Genomic DNA, 18,482 nt, shown 5'->3' on the forward strand with positions numbered 1-18,482 from the left:
TTTTTTTTGAGAGGGAGTTTTGTTCTTGTTGCCCAGGCTGGAGAGCAATGGCGCAGTCTCCGCTCACTGCAACCTCCGGCTTCCAGGTTCTAGCGATTCTCCTGCCTCAGCCTCCCGAGTAGCTGGGATTACAGGCATGCGCCACCAAGCCGGGCTAATTTTTTTGTTTGTTTGTATTTTTAGTAGAGACGGTGTTTCTCCGTGTTGGTCAGGCTGGTCACGAACTCCTGACTTCAGGTGATCCGCCTGCCTCAGCTTCCCAAAGTGCTGGGATTACAGGCGTGAGCCACTGCGCCTGGCTCTTTGTTTGTTTTTAAGACGGATTCTCACTCTGTCACCCAGGCTGGAGTGCAGTGGCGAGCAATCTCGGCTCACTGCAACCTCCGCCTTCCGGGTTCAAGTGATTCTCCTGCCTCAGCCTCCAGAGTAGCTGGGATTACAGGCGCCCGTCACCACGCCCGGCTAATTTTTGTATTTTTAGTAGAGAGGGGGGTTTCGCCATGTTGCCCAGGCTGCTCTTGAACTCCTGACCTCAGGTGACCCGCCTGCCTCGGCCTCCCAAAGTGCTGGGATTACAGGCGTGAGCCACCGTGCCTGGCCACTTTTCAATTTTAATAGCATTTTGCACACACATATTAACTCGTTCAGTCTTCCAATAACCCTAGGAGGTAGGTGAAATTGTTTTCCTCAATTTCTTAATGAGGAGACCGACACCCAGAGAGGTTAAGTGATTTCCTCAAAGTCTCCAGCATGGAGATTCAGGATTCAAGCCTCTGCGCAAGTCCTCTGGGCTGTCCACTCCCCGCAACCGTGGAAAGGAAGGGCTGGGAAACACTGAGCCTCGGGACAGCAGGAGATTGGGAAACCAGTCCCCGACCGCGCCCGTCGTTTAAGCCCGGGTTTCCTGCCTCTCTCCAGGCCCGCGGGCCGGGCTGTGCTACGGGAAGCTCGTCATTCGCTCGTGAACGACCCTCCCGGGCCTGCTGCCAGGAGGGGGCGCGGGACTGGCGGCGGCCAAGGCCGGAGGGCTCCTCGGGGACCCCGGCCCGGGGCTGCGCGTCCTTCCCTCCAGCCCACGCTCCCGCTTCCGGAGGGGTCTGGACCTGCCTTCTCCGGCCTGGAGCTAGAGGCCGCCAGGCAGGCAGCCCGAGCCGGGAACTCGGCTTCCTGCCCTGCTTCCCGGGCGCGCCCCGCGGGCGGCCAACCCGGATCCGACGCGGACCCCCGGGCCAGGGCGCCACGACACCCCTGACCCGGGCACCGGGACTATCAGGCCCCTCCCCCGCTTTCTCGGGTTCCCGGACGGCGGTACCCACTCCCCTTCCACCCCTCGGCGGGGGCCGGGGACGCGCAGCGCGAGGTGGGCCGGGCCAGGTGCCCAAATCACTTTACCGCGCGCCTACTGCTCGAGAGCCGCCCAGCCCGAGGCAGACGGGCGCGGAGGCGGAGGACGCGGAAACTGAAATACAAAGGGATTGAGTGGAAAGCAATAGAGGGAGGTGCGGGGAGGGGAACCAGCTAGGCTCAAAGTTCCAAAGCGGATCGCCGGGTTAATGTGGGGTTCCTGCCTCGCCGCCCACTCCCAATGCGGCTGCTTAGCCAACTGCATAGGCGGCTTCTCTGCATTACACTAGCTGGTCTGAATTCCCCAGCCCAGCCGCCCAGGTAGCTTAGACCCGGCCTCTGAAAACACCGGATCCCTCTTTCCAACACTCCTTGCCAGCAAGGCAGAGATGGGTCTTTCAGGGAGCAGGAAGTTGGGGCTCAGGTTTCGGTAAACACCTCACTCGGAGCCACGGTCTCCGTGTCTATAAAATGAGGACAATGGGCCGGGCGCGGTGGCTCACGCCTGTAATCCCAGCATTTTGGGAGGCCGAGGTGGGCGGATCACGAGGTCAGGAGATAGAGACCATCCTGGCTAACACGGTGAAACCTCGTCTCTACTAAAATACAAAAAAAAAAAAAAAAAAAAAAAAATTAGCTGGGCATGGTGGCAAGCGCCTGTAGTCCCAGCTACTCGGGAGGCTGAGGCAGAAGTATGACGTGAACCCGAGAGGCGGAGCTTGCAGTGAGCCGAGATCGCGCCACTGCACCCCAGCCTGGGCTACAGAGCGAGACTCCGTCTCAAAAACAACAAAAAAAGGAGGACGATGAAGCGAACGACTTTTAAATGTTAAAGCCCCGCACGCTTGGCTCCTGCAGCCGTTCCCTGGCCATGTGGCATGCATCGCGAGTTAATTGTGTAGGTGTGTGGTCTTCTTCCCACCTCCTCTCCACCCACCACCTCCATTCATTAAAGTGAAGGTAGAGCTGCCTCCCACCTGTCTGCTCAAGAGATAACCATGCAGCCCCTTTTATTTGTTCAGGACTTTATCGTTTGTAAGCCCTTCCTACATTTTTTTTTTTTTTTCCAAGACGGAGTCTTGCTCTGTCGCCCAGGCTGGAGTGCAATGGTGTGATCTCGGCTCACTGCAGCCTCCGCCTCCTGGGTTCAAGCGATTCTCCTGTCTCAGCCTCCCAAGAAGTTGGGATTACAGGCGCGTGTCACCATGCTCAGCTAACTTTTTGTGTTTTTAGTAGAGATGGGGTTTCACCATGTTGACCAGGCTGGTCTCGAACTCCTGACCTCGTGATCTGCCCACCTTGGCCTCCCAAATTGTTAGGATTACAGGCGTGAGCCACCGCGCCCGGCCCCTACATATTTTTCATTTGAACAGTATGTGTGTCTCAAATTGCCTGAATTTGATTCTTGTCTTCCACACCCCCAGCTGAATAAACTTGGAACAATTTGCTTAACTTCTCTGTGTTCATTTTCTGGTGGATAAAGTGAGACTAATACTAGAACCACTTGGTTGGGCTATTGAGGATTAAGAGGCTAATATACGTCAGGTACAGCACCTGGCACAGAGTGTGTCCCCTGACCCTGTTGGCAGTTATGACTGAGCCCCACTGAATCTAACATTCAGCCTCCTTCAGAGGGGTCCAGATGGTTTTCCAGATTTGGCCCTCTGGGGCAGATTCTGATTCGGTAGGTAGGTATGGGGCAGGCCTGAGATCCTTCAGATCTGAACAGCTCCCTGGTGCTGCTGATGCTTCTGGCACCCAGGCACTCCTTTGAGTGGTGAGGTCTTAGAGCAGCGGACTTGAGGGTGCACCAGAGGCATCTGGACGGTTTGCAAAAATAGACTGCTGAGCGCCATCCCCAGAGTTTCTGACTTAGTAGGTCTGGAGTGAGACTAGGATTTGCATTCCTAACAATCTCTCAAGTAATGCTGATGCTGCTGGTCTGAGGACCATAGTTTGAGGCTTTATTTTAGAGCATCTCACCCCTCAAGCTTATGGCCACCAGTAATGTCATGCTGGGGGGTGGGCTGGGGAGTAGAGATCATTAAACAGCCAAGAGTAGCTTCTTGTGCTCTGGGAATAAAAGAAAATTCAGGGAGGAGGGGCAGGGGACAGCAAAAAACAAACAAACAAACAAAAAACACCTTCCCAGTTCTAATATGGGTAAGACACCAGAAGGAATAAAAAGGACAGTAGCTTTTTTCTCAGCATCCTGTAAAATTAAGGGGGACTGGGAAAGACTGCCTAGTTGCTCAAGGGCAAAAGAAAGGGAATGGAATCTCCTTCAGCCCATGTCTTCCTGTTTTGGGGTCCTCTCTCCCCAGACAACCAGGAGAACAGAGGGAAGCCGGAGGGCAGCAGCAAGGCCCGCAAGGAGAGGACGGCCTTCACCAAGGAGCAGCTGCGAGAGCTGGAGGCGGAATTTGCCCATCATAACTACCTGACTCGGCTCCGCAGATATGAGATCGCGGTAAACCTGGACCTCTCTGAGCGCCAGGTGCGCCCCCAGCGGCCCCTCCTCTTCTTTGCTCTCTCATCTCCCTCCCTTCCCTCCTTTCCCATCACCCCTCCCTGCACCTTCTCTTTTTTCTTCCTCCAGCCAGTCCAGTGGTTTTCAACTGTGGCCGTACCTGAGAATAGCCTGGGGAGTTTTGGGTTTTTCTGTTTTTTGTTTTTTGTCTTTTGAGACGGAGTCTCGCTCTGTCACCCAGGCTGGAGTGCAGTGGTGCGTTCTCAGCTCACTGTAACCTCCACCTCCTGGCTTCAAGAAATTTTCCTGCCTTAGCCTCCCGAGTAGCTGGGACTACGGGCATGTGCCATCACGCCTGGCTAATTTTTGTCTTTTTTTTTTTAGTAGAGGCGGGGTTTCACAATGTTGACCAGGATGGTCTCAAACTCCTGATCTCAGGTGATCCGCCCTCCTCAGCCTCCTAAAGTGCTGGGATTACAGGCGTGAGCCACCGTGCCCAGCCCTTGGGGAGATTTTAATAGTGCTGATGTCTGGGCTCTACCCCTAGGGATGATTTTAATTGGCCTGGGATGGGATACAGGCCTCAGAATTTTTCAAAGGCCCCCTAGGTGATTCTCATATGCAGCTAGGTTGGGAGCTCTGGTCTGGCTATTCCCAAACTTGAGTATATGTTGGAATCCTCTAAGGCACTTGTTCAAAATATGGATTCCAGAGGTCTGGAGAGAGATTTTACCATAATGAGTGGGCCTGAGAATCTGTATTTCTAGTACGTTCTCTAGGTGATCTGGATATGCAGCTGGTTCCTGGGCACACTTTGAGAAAAACATCCCTGGCCTTTGTTTTGGACTTTCCCTTGAGCCACCCCACACCCCCACACCCAGGCTCTGATATGGAATAACAGTAATAATAACAGTAATATTTGATAGCAGATTTCAGTTGACAGAGCGCTCTGCCAGAGGGCTGGATTTTTAATCAGAAGACTTAGATTCAAGTCCTGCCTCTTTCACTTCTCCTAGCCCTGGGACCTCTGGGTCTCCATCTGTAAAATGGGATCATAATCCTGCAGGTAATACTCAAGCTCAGATGAGAAAATGTGCTGACCAGAGCTATCTAAACCAAAAAGTGCTCTATACATGTGCCTAAGGATAAGGCTGATGACCTCTACTCCCAGACCCTTGAGGAATGGAGGTAGGGGGCAGGGGGACCTGGCACAGGCGGGGCAGGGCATGTGAAGAGGGTGGGGCTAATGCAGAGTGCTTTTAGAACATGTTCCCCTGTCTGGGGCTTTATCCCAAGACACAAGACAGACCTCTGGGCAGATTGGTGTGTCCTCTCTTTGGTCTTAGTCCCTGGGGCGTTTGAGGGAGTAGAGAGTGGTAAGTGATGGTTTCAAGCTAGGGTCCTTGGAGTTACACCCTGGCTAGCCTGAGCATTGACATGGGGAGGAGGTCACACCAGCCCTGGAGTGCCCAGGCTCCTTTGCTTCCTCCCCTAGGTCAAAGTGTGGTTCCAGAACCGAAGGATGAAGTGGAAGCGTGTGAAGGGAGGTCAGCCCATCTCCCCCAATGGGCAGGACCCCGAGGATGGGGACTCTGCAGCCTCTCCAAGTTCAGAGTGAGATTCTGTGTGGAGGAAAAATGACTAAGGACTGAGCCCTCTACCCAACTACCCCCACCCCAATCCCACCTTTACCCTCTTCCTTCCCCAGCCAGGGCAGCCTCTCCACATCTTTCACTGACTCTTGGATATGAAACTGCCCAGCATTCCTGGGAGTCTTAGAGTTTTCCAGGAAGTTCTATCCAACCTCTTAGCAGCCTCTTCCCTAGGGCCTTTGCTCCCACACTCTCATGGAATCAGACAGAGATCCTACCAGGCCGGATGAATCTGGAAACAGCTTCAGAGACACTGCTTCTCAGGGTCTCTTGGCTGCCACCCATGCCTCCTCCTACTGCCGTTCTCCTGTGTCAGCCAGGCCTCCTTCTGGTCTGGACACCACCTGGCCTGGTGGGAGAGACGCTTTGGAACCAGCTGGCGACTCGGATAGTAAATGCTTCAAAAGGAAGGAAATGATGGAATCACACGCTCTTGCCCACCTTCCTCTGTGAGCTGTACCTCTGAGGCTTTGGGGCCCCTTAGTTGTCCCCAAACCCGAAGAAAAATCAGAATGTGGAGAGTCAAGGACAGCAACTCAGCTGCTACAAGCCAGAAACCCATCACTGTCTCCAAATTTGTTGGCTAAGTGGGGACACTTCTAAGCACTGACTAGAGAAGACAGAAAAATAGCCTCATGTAGGTTTCTGTGTCCCCATATAGGCCCGTCCACACAGGCTTGACTGGGTGGACAAGAATGAACCCATGACAGCACCTGCTGCTTCAAAATCAAAATCAATTTAGGGATATAGCAGAGGCTGTTGGGCTGTGCTCCAGAGAAAAGGAGCAGCTACTCCCTTTAAATCCACGATTTGTGGATTGAAAACTTCTCCAGATGCCCAGTTGCTGGGCTGAACAACTATGGGCTGGAAACAACGTAGAGGCTGGAAAGTGTCCCCTACATTCTGGAGGGGAGGGGAGATAATAAGGAGGGCTCGGATGAGGGCCTGGAGATGCAGAACCCTGGCGTAGAAGGTTCTCTAGCTACAGTGTCCTGTGACTGCAAAAGGGGACAAGAAAATCCCTCTTCCTCCATGGCATGGATTTAAGCTCTTGCTGTGTGTTCTATAAATGCTGTTATTGTGGGAGGAAATGCTAGGTTTTTGTGTGTGGACTGCCCAGATCTCAGCCAGGTCTTCTGGAGATGGCACTTGAGGACTGCTGGCCAAACAGCATGAGGGACTGAAGCCCTGGCTGCCTCAGCGCTCTGTCTCCCAACACTAGCTGGTGTTGCAGAGGGAGGTCAACGCGAGTTTGGATCTCTTGTATGCAGATGTAATCATTCACATGTAACCCCACCTCTCCACCCCAAAAAGGGCAAGAGCTGTGGAAAATGATTGCCAAATGAGATGGCTGGTTAGAGCATGATTTTTTCTAAAGCATACTTTCATATATTTTCTTAAGATTACATCAAACTAATTGTGCAAGGTCAATTCACTTTGTAAGAAAACTCTTAGAGAAATAAAATCAATAAAAAGCAAAGTTCCCAGGCCTTTTTCTTTGCAGAGCGAACAACCACAGCTCTTGTGTGCAACCTTCTGATTGACCAGACAATGTCTAGAAGCAAGAGAAAAAGGGAAGAAATGATCTAGACAGAGCTGTCCCCCTTTAGTTTTCAAAAGGTAGGTACCAAATATAATTGTTGCCAAAATTTTTTTTTTCTCCCATGCAAATGCATGGTCTTCATTTCTCATTGTAAAAGTTTAGCTTTCAGTTTCCCTAAACTATGACCTATCAAATAGTCAATGTTTTGTAAACGAAAGATGAACTCTTTTGTTAATAGAGGAATCTTGACCACAAAGTAACTATTCCTAATGTTTAAATTCAAAGTTTGGAGATTTTCTTTTTCAAGGTAGAAAAGTGTATATTAATAGTAGTAAAAAATGACATAAGAAAAAATATCCCATATTCTCTGTCTTTTTTTTTTTTTTTTTTTGAGACAGAGTTTCGCTCTTGTTGCCCAGGCTGGGACGCAATGTCACCATCTTGACACACTGCAACCTCCACCTCCTGGGTTCAAGTGATTCTCCTGCCTCAGCCTCCTGAGTAGCTAGAATTACAGGCATGCGCCATCAAAGCCCAGCTAATTTTTGTATTTTTAGTAGAGATGGGGTTTCCATGCTGGCCAGTCTTGTCTCCAGCTCCTGACCTCAGGTGATCCACCCGCCTCGGCGTCCCAAAGTGTTGGGATTACAGGCCTGAGCCACCACACCTGGCCTCTATGTCTTTTTTTTTTTCTTTTCTTTTTTTGAGACGGAGTCTCACTCTGTCGCCCGGGCTGGAATGTAGTGCCATCTCAGCTCACTGTCACTGCAAGCTCTGCCTTAGCCTCCTGAGTAGCTGGGACTACAGGCGCCCGCCACCATGCCCGGCTAATTTTTTTGTATTTTTAGTAGAGACTGGGTTTCGCCATGTTAGCCAGGACGGTCTCGATCTTCTGACCTTGTGATCCACCTGCCTCGGCCTCCCAAAATGCTGAGATTACAGGCATGAGCCACTGCACCCGGCCCTATGTCTTTTTAACTAAAAAACAATTTGTCTCACCAAGATATCAACAATGGACAAAACAGGACTGGCTACGGCGAGGTGAGAGAGGGAGGCAGTAGAGGAGACCTGGCCAGGATCTTGCATTGATGTAGCCTGGGCCAGGTGTGGGCAGTGCCTGGAAGTGACATCAGCAGGAGCTGGAATCAGGCAGACCTACCAAAATCAAGGTGCCAAACAGAGGTGGGTTCAGTGGCTCAGGTTCAGGTTCACAGCCAAGCAACATGGACATGCTCAGTCACCCCCGTCCACCCTCCTGCTGGAAACCCAACTCCGTGGCTTCAGGAGACATCATCCTCTTCTGGCTTTCCTCATCTGTCCTAGATGTTCCTTCTCTGTCCCTCGTGCAGGCCCCTTTCTCGACGCTTCTGCTCTCACGGCTGGTTCTCAGGGTTTTCTCTTTCTACCACCACCTTCCCTATTTTTCAGTCTCTCCCCAGATGATCCCATCCACCTACTTTGTTTGTTTGTTTTTGTTTTTTGAAACAGTCTGGCTCTGTCGCCCAGGCTGGCGTGCAGTGACACAATCTCAGCTCGCCGCAAACTCTGCCTCCTGGGTTCAAGCGATTCTCCTGCCTCAGCCTCCTGAGTAGCTGGGATCTGGCTAATTTTTGTATTTTTAGTAGAGACAGGGTTTCACCATGTTGGTCAGGTTTGTCTCAAGCTCCTGACCTAGGCGATCCTCCTGCCTCAGCCTCCCAAAGTGCTGGGATTACAGGCATGAGCCACCGCGCCCGGCCTACATTTTTTAAAATTGTTGTAAAATACACTAACATAAAATAAGAGTTATCATGTTAACCATTTTGAAGTGCACAGTTCCGTGGCATTAAGCATTTTCTCATTGTTATGCAACCACTGCCACTATCCATCTCCAGAACGTTTTCATCTTCCCAGACTGAAACCCTGTGCCTGTGGACTACTAACCCCTATCCCCTCCCCTCCATTCACCTACATTTACATAGCGTTTGTGCCTTATTAAGCACTGTTCTGCTTTACATGTACAAACTAAGTGAATTCTCTTAGCCATCCTAAGAGGTAGTACTACTGTAATTCCCATTTCACACATGAGGTAACCAAGGCGGAGAGAAGCTGAGTAAACTCCCGAGGTTTTATGTGGTTAGTGTTTGGAGTGGATTGTATTATTTGGCCCAGGTATCTTCTTCCCTCTCCACTGGGGAAATGCCTCCCTGATCATTGCTATATGATACACCTGCCACGGTAAGGGCACAGTTCCTCACCTAATTGACATCAGCTTGTCCTTGTGGCCTGCTTTGGCCAATAGAATGTGAGTAGAAGGACATGTGTTGTATCCAAGCAGAAGCTTTACAGGTCATCACACTGCTGTGCTCCTGCTGTTTTCCCTCTGTACAAGGCTGAAATGGAGGTTCCCTGGGTTCCAGAAGGAGAAAACATGGAACTGGGCCGGGCGCGGTGGCTCAAGCCTGTAATCCCAGCACTTTGGGAGGCCGAGATGGGCGGATCACGAGGTCAGGAGATCGAGACCATCCTGGCTAATACGGTGAAACCCTGTCTCTACTAAAAAATAAAAAAATAAAAAAAACTAGCCGGGCGAGGTGGCGGGCGCCTGTAGTCCCAGCTACTTGGGAGGCTGAGGCAGGAGAATGGCGTAAACCCGGCGGGGGGAGCTTGCAGTGAGCTGAGATCCGGCCACTGCACTCCAGCCTGGGCGACAGAGCGAGACTCCGTCTCAAAAAAAAAAAAAAGAAGAAGAAAAACATGGAACTGGGCTCCAGAAGGAGAAAAATGTAGAACAAAGCTAGAGCTGACCCCACAGCCTTCATAGATGTCAGTGAGGATATAAACATTTGTTGTTGTAAGCCACTGGGATTTGTGGGTCATTTGTCACTGCCACACCAGCTCGTAAAAACTGACCACTCCAGTGATGAAGCTGGGTTTGGAATTGAGTCATTCTGGCCCCAGGCCAACACTTCCTATGCCTGATCTGGGTCCCTAAGCTTTTATATTCTGCTGCCTACTGCCCTTTGCCACCTAGGATGACTATAAGCATCTCAAACTCTGATATCTGAAGGGGAAATCACCATTCCTGGAATTGGGTGAGCACCACTGCCTGCATTCTGATTTCTCTACTTTAGCTGGCAACACCACAACCTACCTGTTCATTCACACTGGAAACCTGGGGCACATCCTTGATACTGACCTCTGCTTTTCCGAACCAATCCACTACCTGGTCCTGCTCATTTTACTTCCCATATAGATATTTCTCCCATCCACGGCATTGTCTTCCCACCACCACTGCCTTCCTTCTGGCTGTTGACGTGTCACTTGAATTAGAGCCTCTGAGAGCCCTCCTTCCTGATCTGAGGCTGCTCAAATCCCATCCCCTCTCAGACTGTAGAGTGATCACAAAAAAAATTCAACCCTGTCACCCCCAATTTAAAATCTATCCGTAGCTTCCCTCACCCACAAAATAAAGTCCAAGATCCTTCACAGGTCTCCATGATCCAGCCCCTGACCACCTCCACAGCCGCAACCTACCACCTCTGCCACCAATCCTGGGCTCTAGCAAGACCAAGCCACCTTCCATTCCACAGCCACAGGCCATGTGATTTCTCTTCTCCATTCCTTGGCTCATTCCCTTCTGTCTGGAGTGCCCTCCCACACCTGGAGCCCCAAGGACTTATGCATTCTAGGAGCACTCTAAAGGAACACGTAGGAAGTTTTAATACAAATATGGCCCAAGTTTGTTTTTTTTTTTTTAAGAGACTTCATTTTCCAACCTGGAGTGCAATGGTGTGATCATGGCTCACTGCAGCCTCAAACTCGTAGCCTCAAGCAATCCTCCCACCTCAGCCTCCTGAGTAGCTAGCTGGGACTACAGGTGTGAAAAACCACGCCCAGCTAATTTTTAAATTGCTTTGTAGAGATGGGGGTCTCACTATGTTGCCCAGGCTGGTCTTGAACTTCTGGCCTCAAGGGATCCTCCTGCCTCACCTCCCAAAGCCCTGGGGTTATAGGCATGAGTCACTGCACCCAGCCCAAACTAATTTTCAATAGTAGATCAATGCCTAACATGAGGCAGCAACATTCAGCAATTTCTAAAACCATCAGAGAAAAACCTCAGTGTGAGAATTTTCCTTTCCCCAATAAACCCAGTTAATAAGCCCACTGAGGAGAGTTTGATCATGACATTAAAAGTACATGCACACGTCAATCAAGAGGTTTCTGGTTTCTTTTGAACACTCCCTGCACTGCTCTCCCTCTTCAGCGTTGGTGTTTGATTGACCAGCGCTGGGTGAGCAGTAGCTGGGACCAGCTGTTCTTCAAGTTAGGTAAAAATCCTCTACTTTCTCCCGAGGGCAAAGCTGCATGAAGGAAGCAAGGCCACCCACTGGCAACTCCCTGATGGGAACCAGTGAGTGTGACCAGAGATTCCTTGGTAGGAATCCAAACAGCTGAGAATTCCCTGACGGTAACTTTTCAGTAATAGTTTTCTCCATCCTTGAGAGAGCATCAGGGACGACCGAGTGTGTGGCTGACCTGCTGAGAGAGGTGAGGAGATATGAAAAAAAGAGAGATGAAGCAAGCGAGTAGGGAATCCATTTCCAAATGAAAAGGCCTGGAGGGGCTCAGGCCTTCAGAAATCTGCTCACCTGCCTGGGCCAGGTCCTGAGATGGATGCGTGCATTTCTGATAGTTCTTCTATTCAAAGATGAGAATCAGTATCAGGGAGAGATTTACTCTTTTCTGTCCAGACCCCCAAAGCACCACAATTCTCAGTAACTGGGTAAGCCCGTAGTGGGTGGCTTTCTTTCCTTCCATTGAGTGGAAATGATTGCCCTTAAGAGTTATATATTCTCCGGCCAGACAGAGGAGCCTGTGCCCACTAATCCCTCACAACCACCAGTGAGGCACTAGTCAGTCATGTCATCTCTTGGCCACCACGGCGCTGGGCTGTCACCATGTTCCTTCTCTCACCGGCTGCCGCTTCTCAGTCCCATTTGCTGCCAACCCTGGCTACCTGAATATTTTTGAAACACTTTGAAAAATATCTCAAATCCGGCTGGGTGTAGTGGGTCACACATGTAATCCCAGAACTTTAGGAGGCTGAGGCAGGCAGATCACCTGAGGTTGGGAGTTCAAGACCAGCCTGGCCAACATGGTGAAACCCCGTCTCTACTAAAAATACAAAAATTAGCTGGGCGTGGTGGCACATATCTGTAATCCCAGCTACTTGGGAGGCTGAGGCATGAAAATCACTTGAATCTGGGAAGCAGAGGTTTCAGTGAGCTGAGATCATGCCTCTGCACTCCAGCCTGGGCAACAGAGAGAGACTCTGTCTTTAAAAAAAAATCTTAAATCCATGCCCTTCTCGAATGCTACGTGTGGCCACGACTGTCCCTTTATTCTCTATCTTCCCACCTTGTGTGTGTTCCTTTACGGCCTCTACCACAATTTGTCATTCTTCTGTTTTTTGTTTCCTTATTCATTTATGGTCTGCTTTATAGGCTGGAAGAAAGAGAAAGGGATATGTTTCTCTGACCATTTTATTCCCAGCTACCAGCAAGATGCCTGGCACATCATAAATGCTCAATAGATAGTGGTGGATGAGTGGACACATGGATGGAAGGATGGATGGATGGATGGATGGATGGATGGATGGATGGATGGGGGAGCCATTAAATTATTGACATCACTGACTTCTCAGTTCAAAACTGCCCATTGCTGGACACGTTGACAGTTTAGGAGAAGCTCCGTCCAGAAGCTGGTTAGGTGGCTTGATGCAGTCAGGGCTTCAGAGACCACCAGGTCTGGTAGTCACCCTGTTTCTACAGCCCCAGGGAACTCTCTGGGACCAGGGTTCTCTGCAAATCCCTCCCCTACTCTCTGAGCTCTGTCTGAAGTCTGGACAAGCCTCTCCTCTTTGACCTGTGGTTGGCAAAGAAACAGTTTCTAAAGCCTGACAACAGCGAGACTCAGAGGCGTGCCTGATAAGAGGTTTGTGAGCCACTCACACGTCTCTGAGGGTGATGCTTAATAACTTCAAGGTGACATCAGGGTTGGGACTAATATCCGATTGAACAAAAAGAGACATGACCTAACTCGTCTCTCGCCATGGGCCTGGCTGCAAGAGCTTCTCTTTCTTTATTAATTTCCTAACTGGAGTTGCTGGCTCAGGACTCCAGCCTGTCCCCAGAGCTGGGGCCCACGGCTGGGCTTCAATCCAGCGTTAGTGGGAAGGGAACAGGCTCAGCCAGGGTCTGAGAACCCCCAGGATGAACGTCCACTGAGTCTGTGCTCATCTTGGCGAGAGCCTCGTGGTTGGCTTTCTCCACCATCCAACAGATTTACCCTGCTTTGAGAAAATCCAGTAGGGCAGATCCAAAGGCTCTAAAAAATTCCTCCTGATACAAAAAACCTTGCTGCAGCCTCCCAGCAAGCTGCAGGCTTCCCCAGTGGCTGTAAAAGATGGTTTTATTTATGTTTTAAAAAATGATTTAAAACCAGTTTTCCAGGAACACAAATCCTGTCTAAAGCACCCGGTGCACCTGGCTAGAGAGCTGCAGGCCTGTGTCTAAGCTGGCTGACTGCCTGGTGGGACCATGCTATCTTCAGGTTATTTTCCTTTAAGATATTCTCTTCATTGGCCAGGCACGGTGGCTCACGCCTGTAATCCTAGCACTTTGGGAGGCTGAGGGGGATAGATTGCCTGAGCTCAGGAGATCGTGACCAGCCTGGGCAACACGGTAAAACCCTGTCTCTACTAAAATACAAAAAGTTAGCTGGACGTGGTGCTGGGCGCCTGTAGTCCCAGCTACTCAGGAGGCTGAGGCAGGAGAATTGCTTGATCCCGGGAGGCGGAGGTTTCAGTGAACCAAGATGGTGCCGCTGCACTCCAGCCTGGGCGACAGAGCAAGACTCCGTCTCTTAAAAGAAAAAGGTATCTGCTTTGCAGGAGGAGAAATCCTGTGTTTCTTATCACCTTCCCTCCCCACGGCTCTCACCCTACCCCCATGTACACACACACACACACACACACACACCAGCTTTGGACACTAGCAGATTCCAGTTCTGACACAGGCTGTGCCACAGATTAGCTGTGTGACCTGCGTGGAGTCATTCATCTTCTCTGAGCCTCGGTTTCCTCATCCAGTGTCCTGCAGAAGTAGTGGTGCTTGATAAACACTTGTTGAAAAATGCTCCTACAAAATGCAGATCATATTTTACTCACAGGCTGATAGGAGGATTAGATTCATTCATTCACTCCACAAAAATATTACTTGAGTGCCAACTATGTGTTAAGTCCTAGGTAGGGTGAGTGGAGATGGTCAGACTGTCCCCAGGAAAATGGGGTAAGGTCTACAGAATACCTCGCACGGTGCCTGGCTCAGAGTGGGCCCTCCAAGTGGAAGTGAGCGCCCCCTGTCACTCTGTCTCTCTCTCTGTCACACACACACACACACACACACACACACACACTCCAGATTCTAGTCAGAGTGCGTTTCCCCTTCTTCAGGGAGGCTGCAACACAGTGTCAGCACAAGCATGGAGCCCGGAGCAGTAGGCCTAGGTTTTGGTACCTGCTTTTCTACTCATTTGCTGTGTGGCTTTTAGCAAACCACCCATCTTCCCTGGACTGATTTCCCAACTGCAAAAAACTGAGCATTCTAATACCTTGTTCTGCCTTGAGTACAAAGGTTAAACAGACACTATGGCAAAATGTTTTCAAAGCGCCCAGCTATACCAAAAAAGAAGCGCTGCTGAGAGGCAGTAGAGGATCGTGGGGAAAGTCAAGGGCTTGGAGGATGCCAGATCCAGATTTGCTTCTGATGCATTAACCCAGAACAGAACTTTTCACACTGTTGCCACACATGACAGCCCCTAAGCACATCTTATAATACGGATTCAGCCACTGCGTCAACCCCCTCACACCCACACCCCCTCCATAGGAGGCATTGCTCAGATCTTCACCCAGGGGCAGCTGGGGAGCAGCAGCCTCTTCAGGAAGGAACCAGAAAGTGAGAGCCCAGGGCACTCCTTGGCTGTGTTCTCCCAGGAAGTCCCCAGGGTGCTCAGCCCATTGTCAAGCTTGCCGGTCCACCCTCCCTTCATCCTGTCTTCCCATGGCTCTGCCCCCTAGGACCCCACTTCTCCTTCCCAGCATTACCAGCCCATGAAAGGTCCAGAGTACGGAAAAACCAGGTATAACTGTCTCTTCCCCACAGCAAGGTGCCCTGCAGGTGGCCTGCCAAGCAGGCAAGTCCCCCTCCAGAAGCGGGTACCAAGTGCTGAAGGCTGTGTTTCTTGTAAGAGAAGGTGGGGAAGGCCTGGGCCCCTTCAAATGCCTTTTCACTCTCAGCTGCTCCCGTTCACACACCTCTTCCCTGACAGGCATGAGGAGAAGCTATTACTCGAGAGGACTGCTGGTGGGGTCACTGGAGTGGCCGAGGCCCATGAGCCTGGGGGGACCCCTCAGCCAGGACCAGGCTCTTTCTACTCAAGAATTTGTGGCCCTTCTGGGGGCTGTGGCACAGGATGCGGGGACTTCATCCCACAAATCCCCTCTGTGCATCCTCTGACGGATCTCTGTGGAGCAGATGCCAGGGGTTGGGGGAGGACACAATGCCCTTCTTTGTTGGGGGGAGTCAGGCCGGCAGTCGGGAGGAAATTAGACAGTGCTCCTGACAGCAGGCTCTGTCTGGGGTGTCTGTGAAATATGGGCCAGAGGGGCTCCTTCCAGAGACCAGTTCATGGCTGCCGACCACCCCCACCCCTGCTTTGGGCAGAGAGGACACTGCCTGTTTGGAGAGAAATGATATATGACACCCAGCTTCCTTCCCTCCTCTCCTGAGGGGCTTAACGCAGCTCTGAGAGCCTGGGGAAGCTCATGGCTGCTCCTTGGAGATGTGAATGTATGCGCATGTGTGTACACATGTGTATGTGTGTGTGTGTACCTGTGTGTGCACACATCTATGAGCCTGTGGGTGTGTGCATTGTGTGGGTGTTTTCTGAGTTTGTGTGTGTGTATCTGCTCACTCCATGGCCAGAGGAGAGGGCTCAAAATGCTGGCCAAACAAACAAAATGTTGGCCAAGATGGCACCCTCTTTAGCATCCCTTCCTTTTCACAGGCCAGGATGAGGACCTTTGGGGCCTAGGGCCTAAACAAAGCTATTTAGAGACTGGTGGTGCGAGGGGAAGGGGAGGGAGCTTACTGAGCACCCTGTCTGCTGATTCCATCCTCCAAGTGGCCACCTCACAAGGCAGGAACTGTTTTCAAGACAAGCACATCTCCCGCGCCACAGAGGCTCCTAATCCAGCCACAGCATAGCTTGCAGAGCCTCCAGTGGCCCCTGAACCATTTGTCTTCAAGAGAGGAAATGGTAGGCTATTCCCACCCACCTAACTCCTTTGCGGCCAGCCGGGTCTCCACATCTGGGCTGCAGCTGGCTGCTCTCTCCAAAGAACAAGAAGACAGAGAACTGTCAGCAGGGGGCTCCGAAAAGCACCTTAACCCCTCAGCAAGCTGGAAGTCACAAAGGATCAGCCTCAGTTTCCACATCTGTAAATGACAGCAAGAGCAACCTGCCTTCTGAAAGGGTGTTGGGATAATTAAAGAATATACGGGCCGGGTGCGGTGGCTCACGCCTGTAATCCCAGCACTCTGGGAGGCCGAGGCGGGTGGATCACCTGAGGTCAGGAGTTTGAGACCAGCCTGGCCAACATGGTGAAACCCCATCTGTTTTGTAAAAATACAAAACTTAGCTGGGCATGGTGGTGCGCACCTATAATCTCAGCTACTCAGGAGGCTGAGGCAAGAGAATTGCTTGAACCCGTGAGCGGATGTTGCAGTGAGCTGAGATTGCGCCACTGCACTCCAGTCTGGGCAACAGAGTGAGACTCCATCTGAACAAGAAGGAGGAGGAGAAGGAGAAGGAGGAAGAGGAGGAAGAGGAGGAGGAGAAGGAGGAGAAGGAGATGGAAAAGGAGGAGAAGGAGAAAAAAAGAAGAAGGAGAAAAAGAAGAAGGAGGAGGAGGAGGAGGAAGAAAGAAGAAGGAAGAAGAAGGGAGAAGAAGGAAGAAGAAGGAAGAAGAAGAAAGAAGAAGAAGAAGATTCAGTAAGCTCTCAAAGGTGGTCCAAAGGTTAGTGGCTGATATACATCCAGTAAACATCCGCCAAGTGTCTGCTACAGGTAAGACTTGGGATGGGCACTATGAGAGAATAAGAAAAAGAACAATTTTTTAATTTTATGAGACAGGATCTCCCTCTGTCATCCAGGCTGGAGTGCAGTGGCACAACCACAGCTCACTGTAGCCCCAACCTCCTGGGCTCAAGTGATCCTCCCACCTCAGCCTCCCAAATAGCTGTGGCTACAGGTGCTCACCACCACACCTCACTGGCTCTGGAAACCAAGGACCAGATAAAAGGAGTGAAGTTTTGGCTGGGCAGAAGCAGGAGAATGGCATGAACGTGGGAGGCTAAGCTTGCAGTGAGCTGATATTGCTCCACTGCACTCCAGCCTGGGCGACACAGCAAGACTCCATCTCAAAAAAAAAAAAACAAAAAAGAGTGAAGTTTCAGTGAAATGAGGCTAGAAAAGATGGCAGGGAAGACTTTCAACAAATGGGCTGTGAGTCACTGGGAAAGGTAGAGAATAGGTGTTTCCCCTCACCAAATAAAAAAAAATTTTTTTTTTTTTTTTTTTTTTTTTTTTTTTTTTTTTTTTTTTTTTTTTTGAGACAGAGGTCTTGCTCTGTTTCCCAGGGCTGGAGTGCAGTGGTGTGATCTCAGCTATGCAGCTCCGGCCTACCGGGTTCACGCCATTCCTCTGTCAGCCCTCTCCGAGTAGCTGGGGACTACAGACGCCCGCCACCACGTCTGGCTTAATTTTTTATATTTTTTATAGAGATGAATTTTCACCGTGTTAGCCAGGATGGTGTCAATCTCCTGAACCTCGTGATCGCCCGCTTCGCTCCCAAAGTGCTGGGATTCAGGGCATGAGCCACTGGGCTGGTTACTGTTTTTTTTTTTTTTTGAGATGGAGTCTCACTCTGTCACCCAGGCCTGGAGTGCAGGGGCACCAATCTCGTGCTCACTGGCACCTCCGCTCCAGCGATTCTCCTGCCTGAGCCTCCAAAGTAGCCGGGATTACAGGTGCCTGCCACCACGCCCAGCTAATTTTTGTGTTTTTAGTAGAGATGGGGTTTCACCATGTTGTCCAGGCTGATCTTGAACTTCTGACCTCAGGCAATCTGCCTGCCTCAGCCTCCCAAAGTGCTGGGATTACAGGTGTGAGCCACTGTGCCCGGCCAAAGGAATCTTATGAACAAACACCACTATGTAGCAGAGTTGATAGGCCCTTGGAGACCCTCCCATCCAGCTCCTTGCACTCATGGGGAAACTGAGGCCCAGAGAGACAGGACTAGTTCAGGAAGGACATAAACCTAGGGAGATAAGCTGCTCTTATCTCCCTAGGCTTCAGTTGGAGGTCAGAA

At 50.9% G+C, this 18,482-nt stretch overlaps 1 protein-coding gene across 1 annotated transcript in view; it reads left to right on the forward strand.

The window, feature by feature from the left end:
* Positions 1 to 6,946, forward strand: part of MEOX1 (mesenchyme homeobox 1) — a 22,070-nt gene extending 15,124 nt beyond the window's left edge. The window contains exons 3-4 of the mRNA XM_017892817.1: positions 3,669 to 3,841; positions 5,310 to 6,946. Of these exons, the coding sequence (XP_017748306.1) occupies positions 3,669 to 3,841; positions 5,310 to 5,432 (296 nt within the window). The 3' untranslated portion in view covers positions 5,433 to 6,946. The remainder of the gene's footprint in view (positions 1 to 3,668; positions 3,842 to 5,309) is intronic.
* The last annotated feature ends 11,536 nt before the right edge of the window (positions 6,947 to 18,482 follow it).

The sequence above is a fragment of the Rhinopithecus bieti genome, unplaced genomic scaffold, assembly GCF_001698545.2.
Source record: "Rhinopithecus bieti isolate Rb0 unplaced genomic scaffold, ASM169854v2 scaffold_23529, whole genome shotgun sequence".
NCBI lineage: Eukaryota > Metazoa > Chordata > Mammalia > Primates > Cercopithecidae > Rhinopithecus > Rhinopithecus bieti.